At 42.6% G+C, this 25884-nt stretch overlaps 1 protein-coding gene across 1 annotated transcript in view; it reads left to right on the top strand.

Annotated features, from left to right (window-relative positions):
* Positions 1 to 25884, top strand: part of LOC138971162 (N-acetylglucosamine-1-phosphotransferase subunits alpha/beta-like) — a 49554-nt gene that overhangs the window by 17623 nt on the left and 6047 nt on the right. The window contains exons 2-24 of the mRNA XM_070343800.1: positions 1753 to 1838; positions 2121 to 2240; positions 2812 to 2826; positions 4972 to 5168; positions 5463 to 5530; positions 5704 to 5835; positions 7015 to 7089; positions 7566 to 7637; positions 7934 to 7981; positions 9061 to 9192; positions 9675 to 9845; positions 10390 to 10513; positions 11098 to 11169; positions 12235 to 12290; positions 12728 to 12845; positions 14060 to 14271; positions 15232 to 15374; positions 15996 to 16138; positions 16704 to 17206; positions 21750 to 21946; positions 24244 to 24396; positions 25023 to 25089; positions 25662 to 25784. Of these exons, the coding sequence (XP_070199901.1) occupies positions 1753 to 1838; positions 2121 to 2240; positions 2812 to 2826; positions 4972 to 5168; positions 5463 to 5530; positions 5704 to 5835; positions 7015 to 7089; positions 7566 to 7637; positions 7934 to 7981; positions 9061 to 9192; positions 9675 to 9845; positions 10390 to 10513; positions 11098 to 11169; positions 12235 to 12290; positions 12728 to 12845; positions 14060 to 14271; positions 15232 to 15374; positions 15996 to 16138; positions 16704 to 17206; positions 21750 to 21946; positions 24244 to 24396; positions 25023 to 25089; positions 25662 to 25784 (3027 nt within the window). The remainder of the gene's footprint in view (positions 1 to 1752; positions 1839 to 2120; positions 2241 to 2811; positions 2827 to 4971; positions 5169 to 5462; positions 5531 to 5703; positions 5836 to 7014; positions 7090 to 7565; positions 7638 to 7933; positions 7982 to 9060; positions 9193 to 9674; positions 9846 to 10389; positions 10514 to 11097; positions 11170 to 12234; positions 12291 to 12727; positions 12846 to 14059; positions 14272 to 15231; positions 15375 to 15995; positions 16139 to 16703; positions 17207 to 21749; positions 21947 to 24243; positions 24397 to 25022; positions 25090 to 25661; positions 25785 to 25884) is intronic.

The following is a 25884-nucleotide window of genomic DNA, read 5'->3' on the forward strand; positions in this document are numbered from 1 at the left end:
GCCACTGGCCTGATCATGCACGCACACATTCAATTCACACAAAACAATTGATTCAGCAAAAATTAGGGTCACAATTACGTCCCGTTAAATTTGGAAGGTTATGGTACTTTTACAAGAAAGTACTGCAGTATACTATAGTAAACTATAGTAAAAGTACTATAGTACAAATTTTACAGCTACGAAAATACCACGCTGTACTATAGTAAACTATAGTAAAAGTACTATAGTACAAATGTACCGCGGCGAAAATACCACGCTGTACTGTAGTAAACTATAGTAAAAGTACTATAGTACAATTGTACTGCTACGAAAATACCACGCTGTACTGCAGTTTACTATAGTAAACTGCAGTAAACTGTGGTACATGTACTGTAGTAAACTATAGTTTACTATAGTAAACTATAGTACAGTGTGGTACAAAAGCGTGCAAAATCCTATAGTACATTTAATTGTACTACAGTTTACTATAGTATACTATAGTACATTTACCACAAAGTACTATAGTACACAGTAATGTACTATACTATAGTACTATTTGTACTATAGTATACTATAGTACTTGTACTATAGTAAACTGTAGTTTACCATAGTACAATTCAATGTACCATAGTACTTGTACTATAGTAAACTATAGTATACTGTAGTACAATTCAATGTACCATAGTACTTTTACTGTAGTAAACTATAGTATTTCATAGTACTTTTACTATAGTATACTATAGTACAAAGTGTGGTACTTTTTTACTTGGGCGTGTTGCAAACAGGATTTTATCACTGTAATTCTTGTGTAAATTGTATCTACTATCTAATTTATGTAATACTATTACTAATCGTACGTCTTGTCTGCGACACTTGAATTTTTTGTAGAATCTGTGCGCTGTTAAATCGTTATAAATTAGTTAAAAAATGCTTGCGTTTCTGGTATAATGCTGAATTTAAGCGTTGTAATGTAAATTCAGAGCTCACAAACCAGTGGTATTTTTTTACTCATTTTTGATACAGTTAAGTCACTTTATTATAGTTTATATCAAAGGAAAGAATCCATACTAGTACTACTTGTCTCCACAAAAAAACAAAAACAAACCGAAAACCCCTGAAAACCTCGTCAGACATTAACTTCGTCGAAAATCCGGCTTTAAACACAAAAATAAGGATGCAATTAGTATGAATCAGGCATGACTTCTATAAGACATGTCAAAAACTTTTAGTTAGATTTAGTAATTTTACATGTTTTTTGAGGGGGGGTTTCTGGAGTCAAGTAGTACATGAAAGAATAACTCTTGTGAAATTAATTGACTCATTCAGCATCAAGATTAATTAAGCATAATTCATTAATTTGGTCATTTGATTGATGAAAGTAGCTGTCATGGTTGTCTAACTTTGCATACGTCGCTTAAGTTAGATCAACATGAACATGGTTGTCTCCTTTCCTGGTTGGGCCGACAGGGTTTTCCTCCTTCACAAATTTGGCTTCTTGCTTTTTATTAACTTTAGTGCTGTCACTGTCATTGAAATGTCTCATGAATATATATGCCTGGGGCAGGACTGATATATGGGGAAATGAGTTTCGCTTGTACTTTGAACAAGATGGAACGAATGACTGATGAAAAGGTAATAGTACTAGTACGTGTACTCTCACAATTTATCGCTTTCAGATGAAATAGCACTGTTATATCACTGCAGTCCAATCAGTTAGATTATGCAGTCACAATTAGAAATGTTATGATTTGTATGTTGCTCTTATCCGTGCAGGCCCTGTTAGAATGGAGTCATGAGAAGTATGCTGCTGTATTCAACTCCTACAGTGACAACCTAGCAAGTCGCTCATTCAGGGAAAGGTATTTTGATTTTATCATGATAATTGTACTAGACCTCCCCGGAAAGCGGCGTATGGCTGCCTAAATGGCGGGTTGAAAACGGTCATACATGTAAAAACTGTCTCGTGCAAAATACACAAGTGTACGAGGGAGTTTCAGCCCATGAACAAAGAAGACAAGAAGAAGTACAAGTACTAATACACATCATAAACATTTTCTCTCAAAATGTAGTTTTTTCGATGATAAGTTTTGCTAAGATAACATTTTCTGTTTGTACGAATCATACGTTTTATCTGTTGGCAGATTATGCTTGCCTGTTCCGATTGATGTGGTGTATACATGGGTCAACGGTTCAGATCCGGAGCTCATTCTGCAATTGCGACAAGTCAAAATGAGCATGGAGGAACAGCTTAACATCAGCAGGTAAAGAATCAGTAATGATAGAAAAAAGCGATATGGAGAAATGATTTTACTATGATTGATTTTAAGTTATCAATCATTAGACTTAGAGTGTATTTTGACAACTTCTGATACAGATTTGCATGTCGATCAGTCATTCAGAAAGTTATCGTAAACGGGGTGTGAACTGATAATTATGAAGGTGTGATTCTCTCCTTGAAACTCAGGTGGACACCATTTTAATGCAAGTTGATTCTGGTAGGATCACATGATGCTCTAGCCATCTTTGAAATTCATTGTTACATTTAACTTAATTTAAGTTTTAATAGCACAGCAGAACCAGGCCGGTCCCTTCTCAGACCACCAACATTTGGACAAGATCAGGTCTTGCAAGAGTCTTAAAGTGGAGGTATTAACAAATGGTTTGAACAGGAACTCTGAGAAAGCATAGTCTGAAATTAAAGAAGAGAGTCTTAAACCAGTTCCACCGCATTGTTGATGCCATTAAGACTGACTCTCTATGCCCAGGATGCGATGTTGAATAAAGGGTAAAGAACAATGTTTAATGGGAATCTGTGTTTCCTTTTGCTCACAGGAAAGATAACTACAAGTAAGTACAAACATGTTCAGGTCTAACAGTGCCCCCTGATAGGAGCAGCAAGTTTTTGTGTGCGCTTTTGGAATGGATATATGTTGTATTTATATGTGTATGTATTTGACTAGTAGAGGTTTTGTTGTAAGAGCTGTTTGTCATTTGAGCTTGTTAAGTTGTTTCTAAGTCCTTGTCAAAGACAAAAACAAAGTTGCATGAGGTGGTTTGATTAATGTGTCTTACTATCTGTGCAGTTTCAAGAAGCATGCTGTTTACATGATTGATTTTAGTTGATGTTTTTGTTTGTATTTGAGACCTCTGTTGTTGTTTTGTTATTAATTGATTTCGTTTGTGTTTGGTTTAAGCTGTTTTATTCAACGTTTGTGCATTATTTACATCGTTTGTGTTTAAAATTACATATAATATATAAATAAGATGTGTAAAGTAAAGTGTATTATTATTTCATTTCTTACAATTTTGATGTTAGTGTGTGATATTTTAAGTGATAATGTCATGAACGTGCTTGTGATTGTCTGCTAACTGGTGTTTGAAATATAGTGCATTGTTGTTGTACATTGTATTTATGTTTTGTTTTGCTTTATGCTACAGGTTCTATTCGAACTCCCTTTTTTTTTGTTTTCCCTGTTAGCTTGCATGCTTTGAAAGGGAAAAAAATATGTTAAACAGTAGTGTTTTTTTAAGTTTTTTTTTGATATGATGAGAATATTTCAAAGAAATATTACACACAAAAAGGGGTAGAAGTATCATAATGTTTTAGATGAAGCAAACAGAATATATGTAACCATAAAAAAGGAGAGAAGGAAAATTGTCGGAGGAGGATCCTTCGAAACGCAGTGATCAAAATAGAAGATAAAAATACATCAGGTGTGGGTGTACAAATTTCAGCCTGTGTGCAAATATACACCACCTAAAAAACAAAACAAATGTACAGATACAAAAGAATAATGGAAAAAGAAAAGAGCAAAGGATTACCCCTTTAAACAGATGGTTGCCTCAAGAAGTCATAGTGTTAGTAATATCTGTTTGGTTTGGGCGTGTTTTCTTTTGCAGGCTAATGTGATGTACATGTACCACTATAATGGTAACCAATTAGTACTAAATGATGCATGTCAATTTTCGTTTTCACGAACACACTTCAAAACATGTATTCCATTATTGGTTATAATGTTGTGTGTGATTGTTTGAGCGTGTGTGTGTGTCACTGTGTGTGTGTGTGTGTATTTTGTTTTGCTTTTTGACACATGCGAAGCAAAAGTGAGTCTATGTACTCACCCGAGTCGTCCGTCCGTCCGTCCGGAAAACTTTAACGTTGGATATTTCTTGGACACTATTCAGTCTATCAGTACCAAATTTGGCAAGATGGTGTATGATGACAAGGCCCCAAAAAACATACATAGCATCTTGACCTTGCGTCAAGGTCGCAGGGGCCATAAATGTTGTCTAAAAAACAGCTATTTTTCACATTTTTCCCATTTTCTCTGAAGTTTTTGAGATTCAATACCTCACCTATATATGATATATAAGGCAAAGTAAGCCCCATCTTTTGATACCAGTTTGGTTTACCTTGCTTCAAGGTCAAGGTCACATGAGCTCTTCAAAGTTGGATTGTATACATATTTTGAAGTGACCTTGACCCTGAACTATGGAAGATAACTGTTTCAAACTTAAAAATTATGTGGGGCACATGTTATGCTTTCATCATGAGACACATTTGGTCACATATGATCAAGGTCAAGGTCACTTTGACCCTTATGAAATGTGACCAAAATAAGGTAGTGAACCACTAAAAGTGACCATATCTCATGGTAGAAAGAGCCAATAAGCACCATTGTACTTCCTATGTCTTGAATTAACAGCTTTGTGTTGCATGACCTTGGATGACCTTGACCTTGGGTCAAGGTCGCATGTATTTTGGTAGGAAAAATGTGTAAAGCAGTTCTTAGTGTATGATGTCATTGCTAGGTTTAGTTATTTGACCTTGACCCTGAAGGTCAAGGTCATGTAAAGGTCAAGGTCAAGCATGTGAGTCGTATGGGCTTTGCCCTTCTTGTTTAGACAAGCATGTGTCTGTTTGTCTCGGCGTATGTGTGTTTCTTTTGCTCTTCTTCAAAGTTATAAATACTGTTGATCTGTTCTCACCAGGCCAGGCCAATGCACATACACTAGCTGTGTCCCAGCGTCAGTGATCGTTGTGGAGGGTTTACCCTACACAGAGAAGAACTTGAAGGAATTAAACACAGCGTTTTCACTGAATGACACCTATGCCTTCAACTACACTGCCTTGACAGCGTCTGGTAAAAAAGACAGTCTGGCACTTGTCGTCCCGTCCTGGGAGCAAGGTAGGTGTGTGGGGGGTAGTTTGTGTGGACAGTAAAATATTTGTTGTTTGTTGGTGGTGTTGCATGAAGTATAATTGTGCGATTTCAGTCGTGCATTTACTACAAAACAAGAAAGGTTTTTGTCAAAGGTTGGTTGTGGGTGTCTGTCATTATTTTATGTTACTGGCACTTGTATGTGTGTGTGTGCATGCACTTTTACTTGTGTGTTTGTGTGTGTGTGTGTGTGTGTTCGAGTGAGCATTTACTTCAGCTCAACATTGATTCAAATGTTTTAGAAAGTCTTCTTTGTTTCAGCAAAACTTTTGAATGGAAAGAAGCATATCCATGACGGAGGGAACTACACTCTAACACAAGCTTTTTATGTAAGAAAAAGAAAGTTTGTTGATTCTTTGTTATAATGTGTGCTTACCTCTAAGCGTTTGATTCAGATCATCTTCTGAGTGGTTGATTTTTCGCCATTTGTTATGTAACTGTTACTTCTTTTTGAAAAAAATATTCTGTCTAAAACAATTCGTTTTTCATCTTCTTTTTACAGACAAGTGATTCAACACTACCTCACGGCTCAACAATGAATGACATCTTGCTTATGACTGGATTTCCATCTGCGTTTACATCTGACCAAGTGCTAAAAGCCCTACCAGAAGAACACCATAAAAATGTTGGACAGGTGTGTTAAGCTGCCAAAAGTATTGTCATGACTATTTCAGAAACCCTTCTTGCATAATAATGATAATAATAATAATGGAAACTTATAGAGCGCTTACCTAAAAGCTCCAAGCGCTTTACAATGACATTATCATACACATGTACAAAACCAAAATACAAGCATTAAGACACAAAAAGAACAGGAGTACAAAGCAAATTCATCGTTTAAATCCATGCAGTCACAAACAAACACACGCGTGCGCACGCACATACGCGTGGGCATACACACACACATGCATACACTAATTTTAAAACTGCAGGATGACATTGTAGCATTTGATATCATGATTTAGTTTTGTAAGTCATGTGATTTAATTGAAAACTCCTTTTTCTTTCCCCTGAAGATCAGATAAATGTATATATCTAAAGGAATAGCAGATATGATGATTCCGGTTTACATCCACACCTTTCCACATTAATCTTTCCCTCATCTCCCTCCTCCCCCCAATTTGTGAAATTATTACATTTCCTACCATGCGTAATCCCCTTCGGAGAGAGGGTATACATGCACACAGAATGATCGTGATCAGGGCTGAGGTACACAATAAAGTTAAGCCACCGGGCGGGGATGTACCTCAGTCGGTAGCGCGCTGGATTTGTATCCAGTTGGCCGCTGTCAGCGTGAGTTCGTCCCCACGTTCGGCGAGAGATTTATTTCTCAGAGTCAACTTTGTGTGCAGACTCTCCTCGGTGTCCGAACACCCCCGTGTGTACACGCAAGCACAAGACCAAGTGCGCACGAAAAAGATCCTGTAATCCATGTCAGAGATCGGTGGGTTATAGAAACACGAAAATACCCGGCATGCTTCCTCCGAAAGCGGCGTATGGCTGCCTAAATGGCGGGGTAAAAACGGTCATACACGTAAAAGCTGTGGGAGTTTCAGCCCATGAACAAACAAACAAACAAGCCACCCACGGTTGTGTGTGTGTGTGTGTATATGTGTGTGTGTGTTTGCGGGATTGGTTGAAATTAACATTTGTTTGTGATCCAAATCAATCCAACCTGTAGCTGGCCACCACCCAGCTGGTAACTTTCTCTTGCACATCAGCCCTGGTGTGACAAAAACAAGAATCTTAAACGAACGTGGCTACGCTGCATTGAAATAGAACTATAATTTGAATGTCAATTGTGGTTATGCAGGTGGAAGTGCACACGGACAAGGGCATAGCAGTGCTACACATGGCGGGATCCAAAGAAGCAGAGGCTGTGGTTCAGGTGTGTGAAAATGGCCATTTTGATTGGCTCTTATTGTCCACACTGCGGTCTACTTTCAAACTTTTCCTTGGTTGCTTGCTACGATTCAAAATGAGCAGGATTTGTTTTTGGTCCAGAACTGACGTGTCCACTAGAAATGTGCAATCTTTAAGTGAAGTTTTATTCATAGATTGAAAAATTAATACAGTTGAACCTGCCCTGGGGACTCCCTGTAGATAATGAGCAGCTGTCCATTATGACCACCCCTGACAAGTTTTTATTCTTTCACCTTTATAATTCACCTTGCCATAATGAATACCTGTCATAAAGGGCTACTTTTGTTTTGTCCCTTGGGTGGTTGTTACAGACAGGTTCAACTGTCATATTTATTGTTTTTGTAGTATTTTTGGTCATTTTTACTGTGCAGTTGACAAAATGTCTATAATGCTATTTATTATTGCCATTCTTTGTCTCTTAATTCTTTCTCTGTTGTGCAGTTGAAAAATTTCACCATTGAGGGGAAGAGCCCGGCTTTCACACTGGCCTATATGGTGTCAGATCTTACTGATGTAAGTACAGTAGTATATAAGCATGTCTGACAATTGTGTAACTGAATAGAAATTGTCCTGTTCCAAATTCTGTTCTCTCTCCCTCCATCTTAGTGTCTCTGTTGCTGCCCCTTTTTCCATATCTTCCCTGCATTTTAAACAATATTTAATTTTAAGGAAGAATGATTTAACCATTATTTTGATTGGAAGAAAACATGAACTGATGAAGCCATTGATAAAAGTTTAAAAAAAATTAATATATTTTAGAAGTTTTTGCTTGTCTTTATTGTTGCTTGAAATGAGTTTTCTTTTCACAGCTTTCACGTGATGGTGACGTTGCAAGCAGTCGATTTGAAGATAATGAGGTGAGATACTACATGTGTGACAGGGGAGGCTACCGCTCCTTTCACAGCAGACTCTGCACCCGAGTTGTTGGCCTTTAAGTCAACACCGGTTGATTGTGGAATTCTGTTTGTGATGGGGTCTGGTGGTTTCCGATTGTCTGTATGTTCATGGAAACCTTCGGGTTTGCATAACAGTTTTTATAGTGCTAAGAAATTAGCCCTAACATTTTCAATCCTGTTTGATTGCACTTCGCCTCCCGAGGTGATCGTAGTGTTTCGGCACTCGGTTACACATGAGAAACTCAGTTCCAAACAATTCACAGAGAATATGTAAACTTGCAGTGAGATCTCATTTTGCAGGTGGGGCGGGGATGTAGCTCAGTCGGTAGCGCGCTGGATTTGTATCCAGTTGGCCGCTGTCAGTGTGAGTTCGTCCCCATGTTCGGCGAGAGATTTGTTTCCCTGAGTCAACTTTGAGTGCAGACTCCCCTCGGTGTCCGAACACCCCCCGTGTGTACACGCAAGCACAAGACCAAGTGCGCACGAAAAAGATCCTGTAATCCATGTCAGAGTTCGGTGGGTTATAGAAACACGAAAATACCCAGCATGCTTCCTCCGAAAACGGCGTATGGCTGCCTAAATGGCGGGGTAAAAAACGGTCATACACGTAAAATTCCACTCGTGCAAAAAACACGAGTGAACGTGGGAGTTTCAGCCCACGAACGCAGAAGAAGAAGAAGAAGAAGATTTTGCAGGTAGCTATTCTATTTTTTTTAGAATCTTTTGCACTTATGGAAAAAAAACCAGCTGTTGTATATCTTGAATTTCCTTTTGACAAATCCTATTTCACTTGCTTTTTACCAAAGGTGTAATCTATCTACTGAGCGAATCTCGGTAAATAAGGGCTTCCTTGTATTGGAAAGAACAAACAGAAAAGTTAGAAACAAAGAAATAAACAAACAGAAACATGCATTTATCCTATCTTCAGGGGAAAGACAAAGGAGTCTTCAATCACATGACTTTCAGAACTAACCAAAGATTTGCAATGTTTCAAATTATGTCATCCTGCAGTTTTGAAACTGTCGTTTTCTGTCCAACAGGAGCTGCGATATTCTCTTCGATCACTGGAAATGTTTGCGCCATGGATCAGACACGTGTTCATCATAACCAACGGTCAGATTCCTCACTGGATTAACCTGGACAGTCCTCGCATCTCTGTAGTAACGCATCAGGTCAGTGCACGCAGGAAAACTGTATACAGTAGTACACTTATGTGTGCACAAATGCACACCCACACACACACAATGGCATGCACGCAAGCATGCACTCACGCAGGCAAGCATACACGCACGCATGCACATACGCACACAGACACACACACACACCCACACACACACACACACATAAACTACCTTGCACACACACACACACACTCACGCTTATGATCTGACAAGCAAGCACACATACTTTGCATACTAAATTTCTGAAGATTGCCCAAGCAGCATGTTATACTGCGCCGATGTTTATATATTCTGGCATCAGATAAGCAAAAGACGCTTTTGCAGAATTACAGAAATTATTCATTAACAATTAAGACTGATATTTTAGAATTTGTAATCAATCTTATACAGCCCTGCTGTGTTATGTTATATTCAATCTAAAATTTTTACATTTTTCCTGAGTAAGATTTATATCAATCTAATTTTCTTTTCAGGAGCTGTTTCCCAACAAGAGTGATCTGCCTACCTTCAGCTCTCCTGCCATAGAGTCTCACTTGCACCGCATCCCCGGTCTGTCTGACAAGTTTCTCTACCTGAACGATGACGTCATGTTTGGCAGTGAAGTGTGGCCTGATGACTTCTTCAGCTACGCTACAGGGCAAAAGGTATGACTAGTACAGTTGTGCACTGTCACGTTTTGGTGTCAATGTTTTTTGTGTCAGTGGGTGTGCAGGAATGTTTGAATGCTTAGTATTCAAGCACAAGAATGGTGTGAATAGGCGTTAATCTGCAAGATTGGGAATGAGTGCTTATTGGTGCTTTAGAGTCGTGTGCAATTATGATGTGAATGCTTGGTAGTCGTGTACAAGCATGGTTACATGAATGTTCGGTTGTCATGTACAAGATTGATGTGAATGCTTGGTAGTCACGTGCTGACAAGGGTGTGCATGCTTGTTATTCATGTTCCAGAATGATGTGGCTTGGAATAATGATTGTCTGAAAATGAAAATTATTCTGAATGAAATGGGGTTGGGTGATTGAAAAATTCAGACCAGCAGTGAAGCTGAGTATAGAAGTTTCATGCTTTTTTCCAACCTTTCTTTACTGATTGTTTTCTAAGTGTGACACAGGCCCATTATGATTGTCTACCTCTTTGTGGACAGAAGAAGGTAAATCTGATATATCATGTGGGCCTGTTTTTTTGAACAGCTGTACCTGACGTGGCCGGTTCCGAGCTGTAACGAAGGCTGCCCGTCCAACTGGATCCGTGACGGATACTGTGACAAGGCCTGCAACTCTTCTGAATGCGAGTGGGATGGTGGAGATTGCACTGGTGAGTGTGTGATAGAGAAACAGAGAGAGAGAGAGAGAGAGAGAGAGAGAGAGAGAGAGAGAGAGAGAGAGAGAGAGAGAGAGAGAGAGAGAGAGAGAGAGAGAGAGAGAGAGAACCAACCAACCAACCAACCAACCAACCAACTTTATTTTTCGAGTGTAATGGAGTAGATACAGCAAAGATCTTTTTTCATCCAGCCCTCGCCCAAGAGGGAATTAACTAACCAGAGAGAGAGAGAGAGAGAGAGAGAGAGAGAGAGAGAGAGAGAGAGAGAGAGAGAGAGAGAGAGAGAGAGAGAGAGAGAGAGAGAGAGAGAGAGAGAGAGAGAGAGAGAGTGTGTATGTGTATGCATGTGTGTGAAAAAGAGAGAGGGAGAGAATGTGTGTGTGTTTTTATATGTGTGTGCGTGAGTGTGTGTGTGTGTGGCGTGAGAGAGAGGGGGGGAGGGGTGAGAGAGAGAGAGAGAGAGTGCATGTCAGTGTTTGTGTCTGTATCTTTGGGCAGCATGAATACCTGTGCTTGTTCTCTCAAATTATTATTTTTTGTTATCTCTTCATAACAGTTTCTTGTTGGTGTGTATACAGGTGTCCGTGGACAGGTCCAGCTGGGAGCAGGATTTCAAGCAGCGTTTGGTGTGCAAGCACAGAATGTGGATGGTATGTCTATTTCAGCAGATATTGTGTATCTGCTTCTTTGCTACAGTCAAACCTGTCCATAAGGATCACCTAGGAGACCAACCAAAAGTGGTCTTTATAGATTTTAGTTATATGAAGTCTTATATCGCGCGCGTGTCTCCAGACTCGGACTCAAGGCGCAGGGATCTATTTATGCCGTGTGAAATGGAATTTTTTACACAATACATCACGCATTCACATCGACCAGCAGATCGCAGCCATTTCGGCGCATATCCTACTTTTCACGGCCTATTATTCCAAGTCACACGGGTATTTTGGTGGAATTTTTTTTATCTATGCCGATACAATTTTGCCAGGAAAGACCCTTTTGTCAATCGTGGGATCTTTAACGTGCACACCCCAATGTAGTGTACATGAAGGGACCTCGGTTTTTCGTCTCATCCGAAAGACTAGCACTTGAACCCACCACCTAGGTTAGTAAAGGGGGGAGAAAATTGCTAACGCCCTGACCCAGGGTCGAACTCGCAACCTCTCGCTTCCGAGCGCAAGTGCGTTAGCACTCGGCCACCCAGTCCTTAGATAGGTGGTCATTGTAGAAAGGTGAATTATATAGAACAGAACTTTGTCAGGGATCACTTGTGGTGGTTGTTGTCAAGACGTGGTCGCAAGGGCAGGTTTGACTCTAGTTTTCATACTTGTAGGCCAGGTCACATTATGATAAACGTATTTGTTCAGTTAAGCTTAATATTATATTTTTGCAGCATATTTAGTCTCTAAACCAGATTGTGTAGAATAAAGAACTTGTGAAAGTTTATAATGGTAAGTCACAGAATTACAACCCCAAGAGTTTTTGTGTGCTGGGGTAGAAGTAGAAGAATAAGTATTTGTCATTTTTTCCCTATATGTGCTTGGAGAATTTAGAGAGTGTGTGGATAATTTGATAATGATATGGTACACTTTGTCACTTGCTATGGAGCTGAACTTTTTTCCGTCAGCTGTGAAAGATTGTTTTAAACAATGACAATAAGGTTTTCATTTTACTGTGATTGTTTTATATGTTTGTTCCATGTTGTTATTTATGTGCAGATTATTGCAATGCTGGCTGTGCCAACAACTGGATCGCTGACAAGTATTGTGACCAGGTGAGTGCAGTTTAAAAAAAAATCCTAAACTGTGTTTATGTGTGTAAGGGGATAGGATGGGGATTACTATTGTCCTCATTATGAAGGGTATTTGATTTATATTGTAATTGTATGATTGGTACTCACTGAGTGAGAGAAATCAATAGGAGGGAGGAAGGGACATGTGGGAGGGGGGAGGCGGGGAGATATTTAGAGAGATGAAAAGTAAATTCCACATTGCATCGGCTGAGAGTCTTAATTGAGATGTAGCGTGTTTTTTACTACTAACAAGATTGTTAATGGAGAATTTCCTTCATTTCAACCAAAGCTGGCTTAAAAATCGCTTTATTCTTCTGTTAATTGTTATGATCTCCCACGGCGTCTTTAACCTATGTTTGCCTTACATCTCCAACATGCGTTGGCACAATATTGAACAAAAAGTGTGTCATATTTTACAGGCTTGCAATCATCTTGTGTGTGGGTATGATGCTGGGGATTGCGGAACCAGCAACTATGATCAGCTGATTGGTATGGATCTTCGCAGGGAAGAAGACCAGCACTACGTTGTGCCTGCTGGTGAGCCATTTTCTTTGTTCTTGGGTGTATGTCATGCGTTTTTCCCCCTTCTGTTTTGTTGTGTAGATGAGAGCTTGCAAGTCTACATGTATGTATGCTTACGTCTGAATAGTGTTTTTGCAAGCAACCCTGATGGCAGAGCCTATGTTAGGATTCAGGCAGTATCGCATGCCACTTGCTCTCTTGTAAAAAAAAACAAGTCGCGTCAGGCGAAATTCAACATTTAGTCAAGTAGCTGTCGAACTCACAGAATGAAACTGAACGCAATGCAACGCAGCAAGACCGTATACTCGTAGCATCGTCAGTCCACCGCGCACGGCAAAGGCAGTGAAATTGACAGGGAGAGCGGGGTAGTACTTGCGCTGAGAAGGATAGGACGCTTTTCTGTACCTCTCTTTGTTTTAACTTTCTGAGCGTGTTTTTAATCCAAACATATCATATCTATATGTTTTTGGAATCAGGAACCGACAAGGAATAAGATGAAAGTGTTTTTAAATTGATTTCAAAAATTTAATTTTGATAATATATGTTTTTGGAATCAGCAAATGATGGAGAATAAGATGAACGTAAATTTGGATCGTTTTAGAAAAAAATAATTTGTTTTACAATTTTCAGATTTTTAATGACCAAAGTCATTAATTAATTTTTAAGCCACCAAGCTGAAATGCAATACCGAAGTCCGGGCTTCGTCGAAGACTACTTGACCAAAATTTCAACCAATTTGTTTGAAAAATGAGAGCGTGACTGTGCCGCCTCAACTTTCACAAAAAGCCGGATATGACGTCATCAAAGACCATTTATCAAAAAAACGAAAAAAACTTTCGGGGGTATCATACCCAGGAACTCTCTTGTCAAATTTCATAAAGATCGGTCCAGTAGTTTGGTCTGAATCGCTCTACACGCACGCACACACACACGCACACACGCACACACACACATACACCACGACCCTCGTTTCGATTCCCCCTCGATGTTAAAACATTTAGTCAAAACTTGACTAAATATAAAAAAAAAACCCACCCTAAATCTACCTTGTGGGAAAAAATCAGGAAAATTTAACCAAAAGGGAATAACCTGATTTTTCTCCATTGTGAGGTTTGCTGTCCTAATGAATGAATCTCAAACAGTCACTCTTCTTTCAGTATGTGATATCACTTCCACAGGCTTAATTCAGGACTATGGCAACCAAACCCTAGAATGTGTTTCTTTTACAGGAGAAACACTGGCCTACTTCAACATTTCACAAGTTCTGGGTCTAAACGGCAAAGTGATCTCAGCCAATCACAATACAGGGAGTGCAGTCCGTGCAGCGGCAGTGTCCAACAAATACCGAGTGCTCACGCTTATCCTGTATCCTGATCGCAACGCCACAAAACTCTTGTTTCACCTTCAGGGTCAGCGAAATGGGGCAGATGACAAATTTCAGGTAAGCAAGATTTAAAAAAATTCTCAGCTACTTTCTCGGAATAATGATAACTGTGTGTCCTGATTTTTTTTGGAGAGAGATGTGCAATTGAAATGTGCTCTGCACATTTTTAGTCTGTGCTGCAGACATGTAGAAGAGAAGCCACTCTTGAGGCACTCTGGTTGTTGCAAAATGAGTTGTCTTATTTTCACAACAAACTTAATTTTCTCTCCAATCAGGTGGCTTTTAGTTTTACACATAAATGTGATATGGAAGAAATCTGCATGGAGAATAATTTATGAGTTTATCATTTATTGTGTACTTTTTGGAAAACAATACATAAAACAAAACTTTTGAAGTTATCTAGAACAGGATTTTTGCATTTGGACACCTGGGCAGATTCTTGGCCACATTTGTTCTTCTTCTTCATTTTTATCCATGAATTGCAAGTTAACAAGAATTGGCGCGAAAGTGATATGGTTAAAAAATTCTTTTTTAAATCACCAACAAAATATGCTTATCAACTTTTCCTCAAAAGTGCTCTTTTAGTTTTATGTTGTTTTTTGGTCCTGCTGGATATGTTGTGGTTAATGTTCACTTCTTAACTCATTGTCTCCCAGGTACGGATATATCCGTACCCACTCATATGGCTCTATCTGACCGGGTACGGATATATCCGTACACAAAGAGTCACTACATTGCATCTGCTCTCATTCGGCACATATCTGCATTCTGCTTCAGTCGCTTCCTGTAACGTCGATCTAACGCCTGCATTCCAGCGTGTTGATACACAGTTGCTACACAGTTACTACAATTCTGAGTGACCTGCTGCAGCACAGCTGGTCTGGGCTAAAAAAAATGAGTCAACATAGGTGGGGGTACAAAGTGTTAAACAACAACAAAACACATAAAACAAAAAAGCAAACGAGCAAACAAACAAACAAGCAGAAGCTATAACTATTCTTGTTACCTCTGTGACAGCTGAACTTCACAGTGTCTGTGGACAGCAGCAGCAAGAGCATAGCGAAGAGGAAAGCAGACAAGGAGAGAGCAGCCAACAAGACTGTACCAACTGAGGAGGCTGAGGAACTGGTTCTCTTTGAGGAGTACCCCAAAGACGTCTTGTAAGTGTCAATGGGAGCGCAAAAATGAGTCCATGTGCGTTCTGTTTTCATGTGCTGTCAGCCACAGAAAGAGTATGAGAACGTCAGTGTCCATAAGCATTTTGCTTGTTATCGCTCTACATGTTGTTTTCTGTGTTAAGCGATTGTATACAGCGAAAAGTAAATAAAACAAGCTTACACCAAAGTCAGTGTTGTTTCCAGCTTCAGAGGACAAAAGATAAGTTGGACCTGGATTGAAAATTTGTATAGGTCCAAATATTCTGGCTTGTCTACTTGGTAGGAAAACTGATGGTCAGAAGACCCCTTATCTACATGTCAAAACTATCGAACAGTTGACCGGCCAGTGGTCAGACCAATGCGTCAAATTAAAATAAGTACATGTTAATGACTGAAGACAGAGGCCTTAAAATAACACTGGAATATATGTTGTTTGATAAGTTTCAAAAGAAGTGTTTAATGAGTTGCTGTACATACATTTTCTTGCGCTTTAAGCCCAACAACAAACATATATCTCATAAACCTGTCGAACACAAACTGCACTGTGAGAATGATTTTGCAAAAGTAGTTCCTTTATTATGATTTTTGACAACCAGCTTGATTATTTTTTGGTTTTATTTTCAGGGAGCCCCATTTGGGGATAGTATCGCTAGGCAGGACAGGGGTTGCCCAGTTTCCGTTCAACATCTCAAGAAACTTGACCCTTTTGGGACTGTCACCAGGACTGGAGAAGTCTCTGTCACAGCTGGTGGCTGACAGAGCAGAAGGTAATGGTTGGTTTGGTAGCTTTGAGGATTTGCCGTCTGTACAGACTGCCAATTTGAGATACAGTGGTACCCGTGATACGAGGACTCTTTCTCTTGTCCCTTTGTCTATTATCTTGACCGAAATATACCTGTCATGACAGGCCACCTGCAACGTAGGGACACTTTTGGCTGGTCCCACTGGTGTTCCTTCTTCACAGGTACCACTGTATTGATCATCAGACATACTGGAGTGGATACATGGAAACAACTATTGAATTTAGGAGGAATGTTCATTTTTTCCTTCTTCTTCATCGTTCTCGAATGTTTTGATATGAAACTGCATCCTTCAACTGTTCTTAGACGTATGAAGCATTGGGTAGACGTATGAAGCATTGGGCTGTTTCTGGTGATAATATTGTGGACTAATGATTTTAGTTTCTGCACCCTGAATATGTTTCTGTTACCTTTAACATCTTGACTTTTCCACCTTGTTGATGAAGCAAATCGTGTGTTTCTATAGTTCAAGTTATCCACACCAGTATTCAAAGCATCTGTTCATGAAAGATACCTACACACTTTGTTACAGGTGACTTCACGGAAGCGGGCTTTCAGCTGGCACTAGAAGATGTGTACAAACAATTCCAGGCAGAGATAAGGGCGTGGAATCCGCACATGAAGGTGGCCGCCATTCCAAGGAATATTGAACAAGAAAACCTAGACAGCTTGGCTAATGAGCAGCAGGCTTTGCCGAAAGTGCGAAGAAAACTGTTAGCCAGTGATGATGCTGACGGAAAACAGAGAGAAACAGTGGAAATGGCAGTTCTGAACGAAGCGATAGAGAGTCAAAAATATTCTGAGGAAAAGTCAGACGATGGTGAACAAAAAGACACAGACAAAGGGCGAGCGGAAGTGGTTGAGATGAAAATATTGGACGAGCAAAAGGAGGAGAAGAAAGATTCGGACACAAAGACAGCCATGACTGACGAGGAGTTCCTGGAGTATGTGAAAGAGAGAGGGAGGCAGCAGAAGCCGGAGGAGGCCGGAGGACTGCCATGGGAGGTGCGGGGAGTCTTCAGGGAGTTACAGAAGGTGAGTGGATGAGGGAGTCAGTACAAGGGGGCCAGGTTTGACATTACTGTTCCAGTTCTGGGACAGGCTGATCTTTCTTAACCCAGTGTGGGATTTTCAGTGGGGCGACCACCCCCAACCCAGCGCGTCCCCGGGTGGCGGATAGGGGAACGGTCTTCAGATATGGAGATCAGCCGCTTGCGGCCGCGGACCAAACTGGCTCCGGGTGGGATCCCGGAAAATCCTCCCCCCTGTGCTCTCAGGGTAGGACGTACGGGCCATGAGCTAAGGGTGAGGTAACCCCGACAGAAAACCCCGAATGCTGAAGACGGAGGACCCGGGCCGCACGGCGCATTCTAACAAACCACGGGTACACGCACTTACGCAAATGATGACACAATCAACCAGCACAGATGGAAATGGCGCTCGCCCATTGAGGACCCCCCAGGGTGGAGCAGCGTCGGGTCCCATGCCTCAAAGGGACCCAGCCCCAACTACTGGAGGTCCCTCCCGTCCGTCTTGTCACGCCAGGGGACGCGGGAGGAAAGTGACTGGCACCACCACAACCAGGAAGAAACCCAGTCAGCAGCGACCTTTTCAGGTCATGCACTGGAACGCAGAAAGTATCCTGAACAAGAAGACAGAGTTGGAGCATATCCTGCATGAGAAGAACATCAACATCTGCTGTATTCAGGAGACGCACCTGACACCCCAAAAGTCCTTCAAAGTGAGAGGCTACCAATGCCTTAGGTCCGACAGAACAGACCGAAGCAAAGGAGGAATCCTGACCCTCATCAGGAACAACATCAATGCCTGTTTGATAGAAACGCACATGGAGGACTCCGAATATCAGGTGATTCGAATCCAGACGAAGACATCAGAATTCCATCTTGTCAACTTCTACTGCCCCAATGATAGACACCTTGCCCTTGACACGATCCCTGCAAAGGCCTCCAACTTCATTGTGGTGGGTGACTTCAACAGTCATTCACAGAGTTGGGGATATGACCACCTGGATCGGAGAGGAGAAGAGGTGGAGAACTGGCAGGACGACAAAGGTCTCATCCTTTTGAACAGTCCCTTTGACTGCCCTACATTCTACTCCAGAAGATGGCACACTACATCAACTCCTGACCTAGCCTTCTGCACGGAAGACATGCACCAGCTAACCAGCAGAGAGGTCGGAGAACAGCTAGGTGGAAGTGACCATCGGCCAGTCTTTTTGACCCTGGGCATGGAGTCCTGCACTGAAGCTTCCTTCCCACGGTGGAACTACAAAAGAGCGAACTGGTTCCTCTTTAGACACCGCACCAGCGAACTCACCAAAGACATCAGAGTCGAGGGTCGAGACATCAACATGGTGGCGAAGGACTTCAACATGAGCATCCTCAGAGCAGCGCGTGAGTCCATTCCCAGGGGTGCCAGGAGAGACTATAAGCCCTACTGGAGCAATGAATTGCAGGAACTGGATGATGATCTGGCAGACGCCAGAAGGGAAGCAGAAGTCAACCCGTCACAAAACAACAACATCCGCCTCCAGGAAGCCAAAGCCAAATTTCTCAAAAAGAAGCTACAGGCAAGACGGAGAAGCTGGCAAGAGAAAACAAGCTCTCTGAACCTTGAGAAGGATGGCAGAAAGCTCTGGAGGCTCACCAAGCAGTTGAATGATGAGAACACCAGCAGAGGAAAGATCACATTAGAAGAGAACGGGAAGGTGCTAACAGGAAAGCATGCTGCCAACCAATTTGCTGAAAGCTATGCAGCTGAGAGCAACCTCCATGTTAGCCCCGAGAAACAGAGAGAAGCAAGAAGAGAGAAAAGAGAGAGACCTGCCAGACAGTCGACAGTGGACGCCATGAGTCAACCACTCACACTCCACGAGCTGCACTCAGCTCTGAAAAAGTCAAAGGCGAAGAAGTCCCCTGGCCCAGACGGCATCACCAACGAGATGCTAACCCACCTTGGTAGTGCAGCAGAGAACAAGCTACTCGAGGTCTTCAACAGCAGCTGGCAAGAAGGATCGCTACCACAACTCTGGCGAGAAGCGATCATGATCCCCATCTTAAAAAAAGGGAAGGATCCAAAGAAGGCCACCAGCTATCGCCCAATCAGCCTCACCAGCTGTGTTGTGAAGACCCTGGAGAGAATTGTGAACGAGCGCCTCAGGTGGTACCTGGAATCCAGGAACCTCCTCGCCCCTGAGCAAGCTGGATTCCGACAGTTCCGCAGCACTGAAGATCAGGTCACTTACCTGGCGCAAGAAGTTGAAGATGCCTTTCAGGAACAGAAGCTGGTCTTCGTCACCTGGATAGATCTTCAGAAGGCCTTTGACAAGGTCTGGAAAGATGGACTCCTTGTAAAACTGCTGAGGAAAGGCGTGTCCAGCAACATGTACCAGTGGATTCGCTCTTACCTCTATAACCGCAGGGCAAGAGTTAACGTCGACCAGACCAAAAGCAAGAAGTTCCTCCTTCGTCATGGCGTCCCTCAGGGCGGAGTCCTCTCCCCCACACTCTTCCTTCTCTTCATCGACGATCTGGTGTCTGAGATGCCCAAGGGGATCAAAGCTGCTCTCTACGCAGACGACCTTGTGATCTGGTGCAAGGAGGAGCACGCAAGTACTGCCACCTACAGAATGCAGCAAGCGGCAGATAGGCTGAACGCATGGGCAGAAGATTGGTGCGTCTCCATCAACAAGGAGAAATCCTCCACCACCCTATTCCCACTGTCGCCAAAGCAGAAAGCCGGAACCATTAGGCTTGGTGGAACTCCTCTGAGAGAGGATGAAGAAGCAACGTACCTTGGTGTCACCTTTGATAGGCGGCAGACCTGGAAACCACACATTGCACAGGCAGAGACGAAGGCCCGGCGCAAGCTAGCCATACTCAGGAAGCTGGCAGGTACCACCTGGGGAGCGAACGAGAAGATACTGAAGACAGTATACCAGGGAACAATCAGACCCCACCTCGAGTACGGCTCCACAGCGTGGTCAACCTCAGCCAAGACAAACCTGCAGACCCTTGACCGTGTGCAAAACCAGGCCCTCCGACTCATCACTGGTGCAATGAAATCCACGCCCATCAAGGAAATGGAGAAGCTTACCACCATCCAACCCCTCTGTCAGAGAAGAGAAGCCAAGACTATGGTACAGGCCGAGAAGCTCAAGTGCCTACCCGACCACCCCATGAAGCACAGACTGAGCAACCTCACCAAGAACCGGCTTAAACGGAGCAGTTTTGTACACGAGAGCAAGAGACTTTCCCGACAGTACAGGGAAGTCCTTCCACAGAACACTCTACCTCTGACTCAAGAAGAAGAGGAAACCCCCAAGGCAACAGAGAAACCAGGCATCCAGATCTGCACCAGTGTTCCACATGTTACCTCAGGAGAAGATCAGAATGACACAGCTCGACAGGCACTCACCTTAGCCCTGATCGACGAACAGTACCCAAAAGAGGCGTGGATCCATGTATACACCGATGGATCAGCAACTAACGCCGTGCTCAATGGAGGTGCAGGCATTCTCATCCAGTTCCCTGGGGGACATACAGCTACATCCAGCGTTGCCACTGGCAAACACTGCACAAACTATAAAGCAGAAGCAGAAGCTCTCATGCAGGCCGCCTCCTTCGTTCAGGACTCCGCAGACCCTTGCTACCAAGTTGTCTTCCTCTCGGACGCCCTTTCAGTCCTTCAGGCCCTAGAGAACGACAAACTCCCACAGCTGGCCAAAGCATTACAGATGGTCAGACAAACCAGAAGAGTTGTCCTCCAGTGGATACCAGCACACTGTGGGATACCAGGAAATGAAAGGGCAGATGAGCTGGCAAAAGAAGGAGCCGTGGAAGACCAACCTGAAAACAGTGTCAGCTTTAGTGAGCAGAAGACAATCATCAAGGCATTGATGAGGCCAAGGACAAACAGAGATGACTACCACACAATGTCCAGAGAGCAGCAAGTCAACCTCACCAGGCTGCGTACTGGCCACAACAGGCTCAATGCTCACATGAACCGAAAGTTCAAGCTGGCGCCATCACCAACCTGTGCCTGCGGTCAAGAGGACCAAACAGCGGAACACATCTTACAGCGATGTCCCTTACTAGATGAGGAACGAAAAGAAGTGTGGCCGTCACCAACTCCCTTGCAGACCAAACTATACGGCAGTCGACAGGAGTTGGAGAAAACGACAACATTTATCACCAGTGCTGGACTGATTGTGTAACCTCTGCGAACGCCAAGAAGAAGAAGAAGAAGAAGAAGTTCCAGTTAATTTTCCTATTAAAAAAAGTGTATCAGTCACCCGCAGCAAAATGGGGGTTATGGCTAATAACAATTTAATTCATATATTATAAACGCCTTTGAAAAGAAATTTTGCTCACAAATTTCAGTGATCTGATAAGACTACTATTCCACTATCTATTCCTGATGTCTTGACAAATACATACATAAAATTAACAGCAAATGTGCTGATGATCATGTTGAAACAAAATCATGCCCATTATTAATATTATCCTTTGAAAATACTTATACAAAAAGTTATAATACTGGTGATACATAATGGCAGAGACAAAGGGAGCTACAGCAGGCGGAGATCTACGAGATTGACAACCACAAGGGCAGACAACTGCTGGACACGTTTGGTGACTCGCTGCGCCACGTCAATCGTCTGTACAACAAGCAGTTCGGCTACGCGTCACGCAAAGTGCCCGCCCACATGCCGCACATGATTGACAAGAACATCATGGCCGAGCTGCAGGCCATGTGAGTTTTGTGTTGTCACATTTGAGCTCATTGAAATGTGACAACAGAAGGGCGTTATACAGTGGAACTCTCTTTTCAAGACCTCAAAAAATCTGCAAAAATCAGGTCTGAATTCAGTGAATAAGGAGGGAGTCTAAAAATAGAGGTAAATTTACAGTGGTTAGGAGTTTTTTTGTTTCTTTGTTTTGTTTGTTTGTTTGTTCATGGGCTGAAACTCCCACGGCTTTTACGTGTATGACCGTTTTTACCCCGCCATTTAGGCAGCCATACGCCGCTTTCGGAGGAAGCATGCTGGGTATTTTCGTGTTTCTATAACCCACCGAACTCTGACATTGATTACAGGATCTTTTTCGTGCGCACTTGGTCTTGTGCTTGCGTGTACACACGGAGTTGTTCGGACACCGAGGACAGTCTGCACACAAAGTTGACTCTGAGAAATAAATCTCTCGCCGAACGTGGGGACGAACTCACGCTGACAGCGGCCAACTGGATACAAATCCAGCGCGCTACCGACTGAGCTACATCCCCGCCCCAGTGGTTATGAGTAAAACATCTGAAAAAGCAAAATAATTAAGGTCTTAAAAATGAGGAAGCCTTAAATCGGGGGTCTTAAAAGGTGGGTTCAACTGTAGTCCTATTGGAAAGCAATGTTATGATTTCATGATGACAGAATTGACTGCCTGGTCCAGGGTTCAACCTCTGCTTCAGAGTCAGAAAGATAGGTTAAGATGACATTTTTAACTCAACTGTGTGTGTACATATGTTCTTCACATGTCTGTTGCTTCTTTGTGTGTACAGTACTGTATTTTTCGGTACTTGTTTCAATCATTGCTCGTGTTAAAGATCTCATACTGGCTTTTTGAAATACATGTACAAGAGTAGGCATGGAAGCTGGTGCCAGTGTAATGGATATAACCCATGAAGGGAGGCATGCATAATCTGCAAAGACTGTATGTGGTAGTGAAAAAATGGCAAATACAGTAAAACCTGAGTCTAGCGGACCCTTGTTGTAACGGCCACCTGCTACATACGGACAGTTGATCATGGCACGAACACGATTTCAACAATAACTAACCTTTAACGGGCGGACACCTGCCACTTACGGACGCGGACACGATTTTTCGGACCGTAGGAAGTGTAAACACTGTCACAAACGGACACAACGTACATAAAAACGCAACTTCGAAAACTCGACTGTTATGCGGTCAGTGCTCGGCAGCCGTATCCGTAGCACAAATGGTTGTTGATTGGTTGTCCTGTCCCTTTTCTGACCAATCAGTGGCTTGTTTAGATGGAGACCCACTTTCGCTCACTCACTTTCGCTTCGCTCACTTTCGCTTTTCCGCATTGTGGATACAGTCACAACCAAAAGCAACAGTAGACTACTGTGTTTGAAAATGGAATCTCCAGCAGGAAAAAGAAAAGCGTTGACTTTAGAGCAGCGTGTCGCTGCCTTGAAAAAACTAGATAGCGGCCAATCATGCCGAGATGTGGCGAAGGAGATGGGATGTGGTAAAACACAGATCGCGAGGATCAAATCGGAAAAAGAAGACGTGATGATCTCTCTCTCTTTGTAAGCAATCGTTCGAAGGAAACAATAGTTAACACAGCTAAATTTTTGTTCCATGCATATTTATGCTGAGACTAGAAAAACTGAATGAAACCAGAGCTGGTCGAGACACACTGCGGAATTTCCCGTTGAATGACTGATGAAGAGTCAGCTATTTTTAGCTTTGTGACGTCTGACTTGCGTAAGTTTGAATGCACAGTGTGTGTAGGGAACGGGGTAGGTGGGGGGGGGGGGGGGGGGGGGGGGGGCGGGGGGGGGGCGGGGGGGGGGGCGGGGGGGGGGGGGGGGGCGGGGGGGGGCGGGGGGGGGGGGGGCGGGGGGGGGGGGGGATGTTGTTGTTGTTGTTGTTGTTGTTTGCTACATGTATCATTTGTTTACTCACATTTTCAGTGAGTCTCATGTTCAATCCAATAAATACATACTACATGACTGACAAAAAGTGTCTTGTTCATTTTACGTGCTCTTTGTAAAATATTGCCCCGGCCCCTCCACCTGTGAAGAAGGGACACCTGTCTAATAGGGACACTATTACCATTCCCCAAGGGTGTCCGTTAGAGACAGGTTTTACTGTACACAAGCAGAACTTTCACCAGGTATCTGTTATTGTATACATGTACTCTGTTTTGAACAGAATTAAAGGTGATTCGTTCTTTACAAACTAAAGATCGATCTGTCTTTCTGTTGTAATTTATCTGAAACATACAGAAAGATGTTGTTTTGTTCCCAGATTTCCCGAGGATTGGGCGGTGACGTCAGCCCACAAGGTGCGCAGTCCCGATGACATGCAGTTTGCCTTTGCCTACTATTACTACCTGCTGGGCGCAGCCACACATGTTGATGCCACAACAGTCTTTGATCAAATGGACACCGACCACTCAGGGTATGTATTCGGTATAGTGACACCTATAACGACAGGCCCCTCTGAGGAGACGGTATTGCCTTCAAATGGACAGCTTTTCTTACCAATTGGTCAGCTGACTTCAGCTAAGTACCTGTGTCACAAAAGGAAAGGTATTACAGGGATGTTATTTGCTGTCAGCAGTTGGCAAAACGCTTAAACTTATTTCAAATAGCCCGAAACTTTGCCATTATTTTGGCAGGGTTGAGGAACTAGGTGGGGAGAAAAACTGCCTTCAACCTCTGAAATTTGCCGAAACTTGCACGCCCATTTTACCAAATTTGCAGAAGAAAACAAATCCTAGCAGCATCTTAGAACTGTGGGGGTTAGGCTAGCCCCAAGACTGTTCTCTCGTGATAGGTACCACTGTAATTTCTTGCATTATGAATGATTAGTTTGTGACCACTGACTTGACGAAGGTGCAGCTGGTAAACAATATTTTGTCAACATTTAGTCATTTACATAGCGAAGATCAGATTTGTAGTTGCACAGAAAGGAGTAAGAATATAGAGTCTCCATTGGTTACCTTACATTGCGTTCCAAAAGTATTCAAAGAGGCTTCTGTCGATTAACACAAGATGAATAACAGGGTTGGTTATGTCTTTCAGCATTCTGTCTGATCGAGAGCTCAGAACACTGGCTACTCGACTGAATGAGTTGCCTCTGTACTTAGAGGTAAGTGCTGTTTTTGATTTTTGCTGTAGGTTCTTTAGATTGTAGGTTTAGCTGTAGGTTCTGTGTGTGTGTGTGTGTGTGTGTGTGTGTGTGTGTGTGTGTGTGTGTGTGTGTGTGTGTGTGTGTGTGTGTGTGTGTGTGTGTGTGTGTGTGTGTGTGTTCGTGTGTGTGTGTATGTATGTGTGTGTGGGGGGTGGGCTGGGTAGGTGGGTTTGCATGCGTGCTAGTGTGTATGTGTATGAGAGAGAGAAAGAGAGAGAGAGAGAGAGAGAGAGAGAGAGAGAGAGAGAGAGAGAGAGAGAGAGAGAGAGAGAGAGAGAGAGAGAGAGAGAGAGAGAGAGAGAGAGAGAGAGAGAGAGAGAGAGAGAGAGAATGAATGAATGTGTAAGTGTGGTAGAGTATGCTTGTGTGTGTATACATGCCAGTGTGTGTTACATATGCCTTTATTCTGCCATTACTCTGCGCATAAGCGGTTTGTGCATTCTATGTGGATGCTGCTACTTCTTCACAGAAAAATTTCCTTCAAGCTTTCTGATTGTTCTTTAAATTCTGTTTCACCTTTCTGTCCACAGACTTTGACAGGAATTGAAAACATGTTCATCAACTGTTCTAAGAGCTTGACGCCAGAGCTAGAACAGAAGTACAGTCAGCAGGTTCTGGCCCTCACCAATGAACAGTACTACGATCAGGAAATGGTGCGTGAGATGTTGCACTGTCTTGTTAGTTTGAACCCTTTTAAGAGCACTCAAAATCTGAGAAAATCAAGTCTTAGAAGAAATGGAGCCTTATACCTGA

The sequence above is a fragment of the Littorina saxatilis genome, linkage group LG7 (assembly GCF_037325665.1).
Source record: "Littorina saxatilis isolate snail1 linkage group LG7, US_GU_Lsax_2.0, whole genome shotgun sequence".
Taxonomy (NCBI): domain Eukaryota; kingdom Metazoa; phylum Mollusca; class Gastropoda; order Littorinimorpha; family Littorinidae; genus Littorina; species Littorina saxatilis.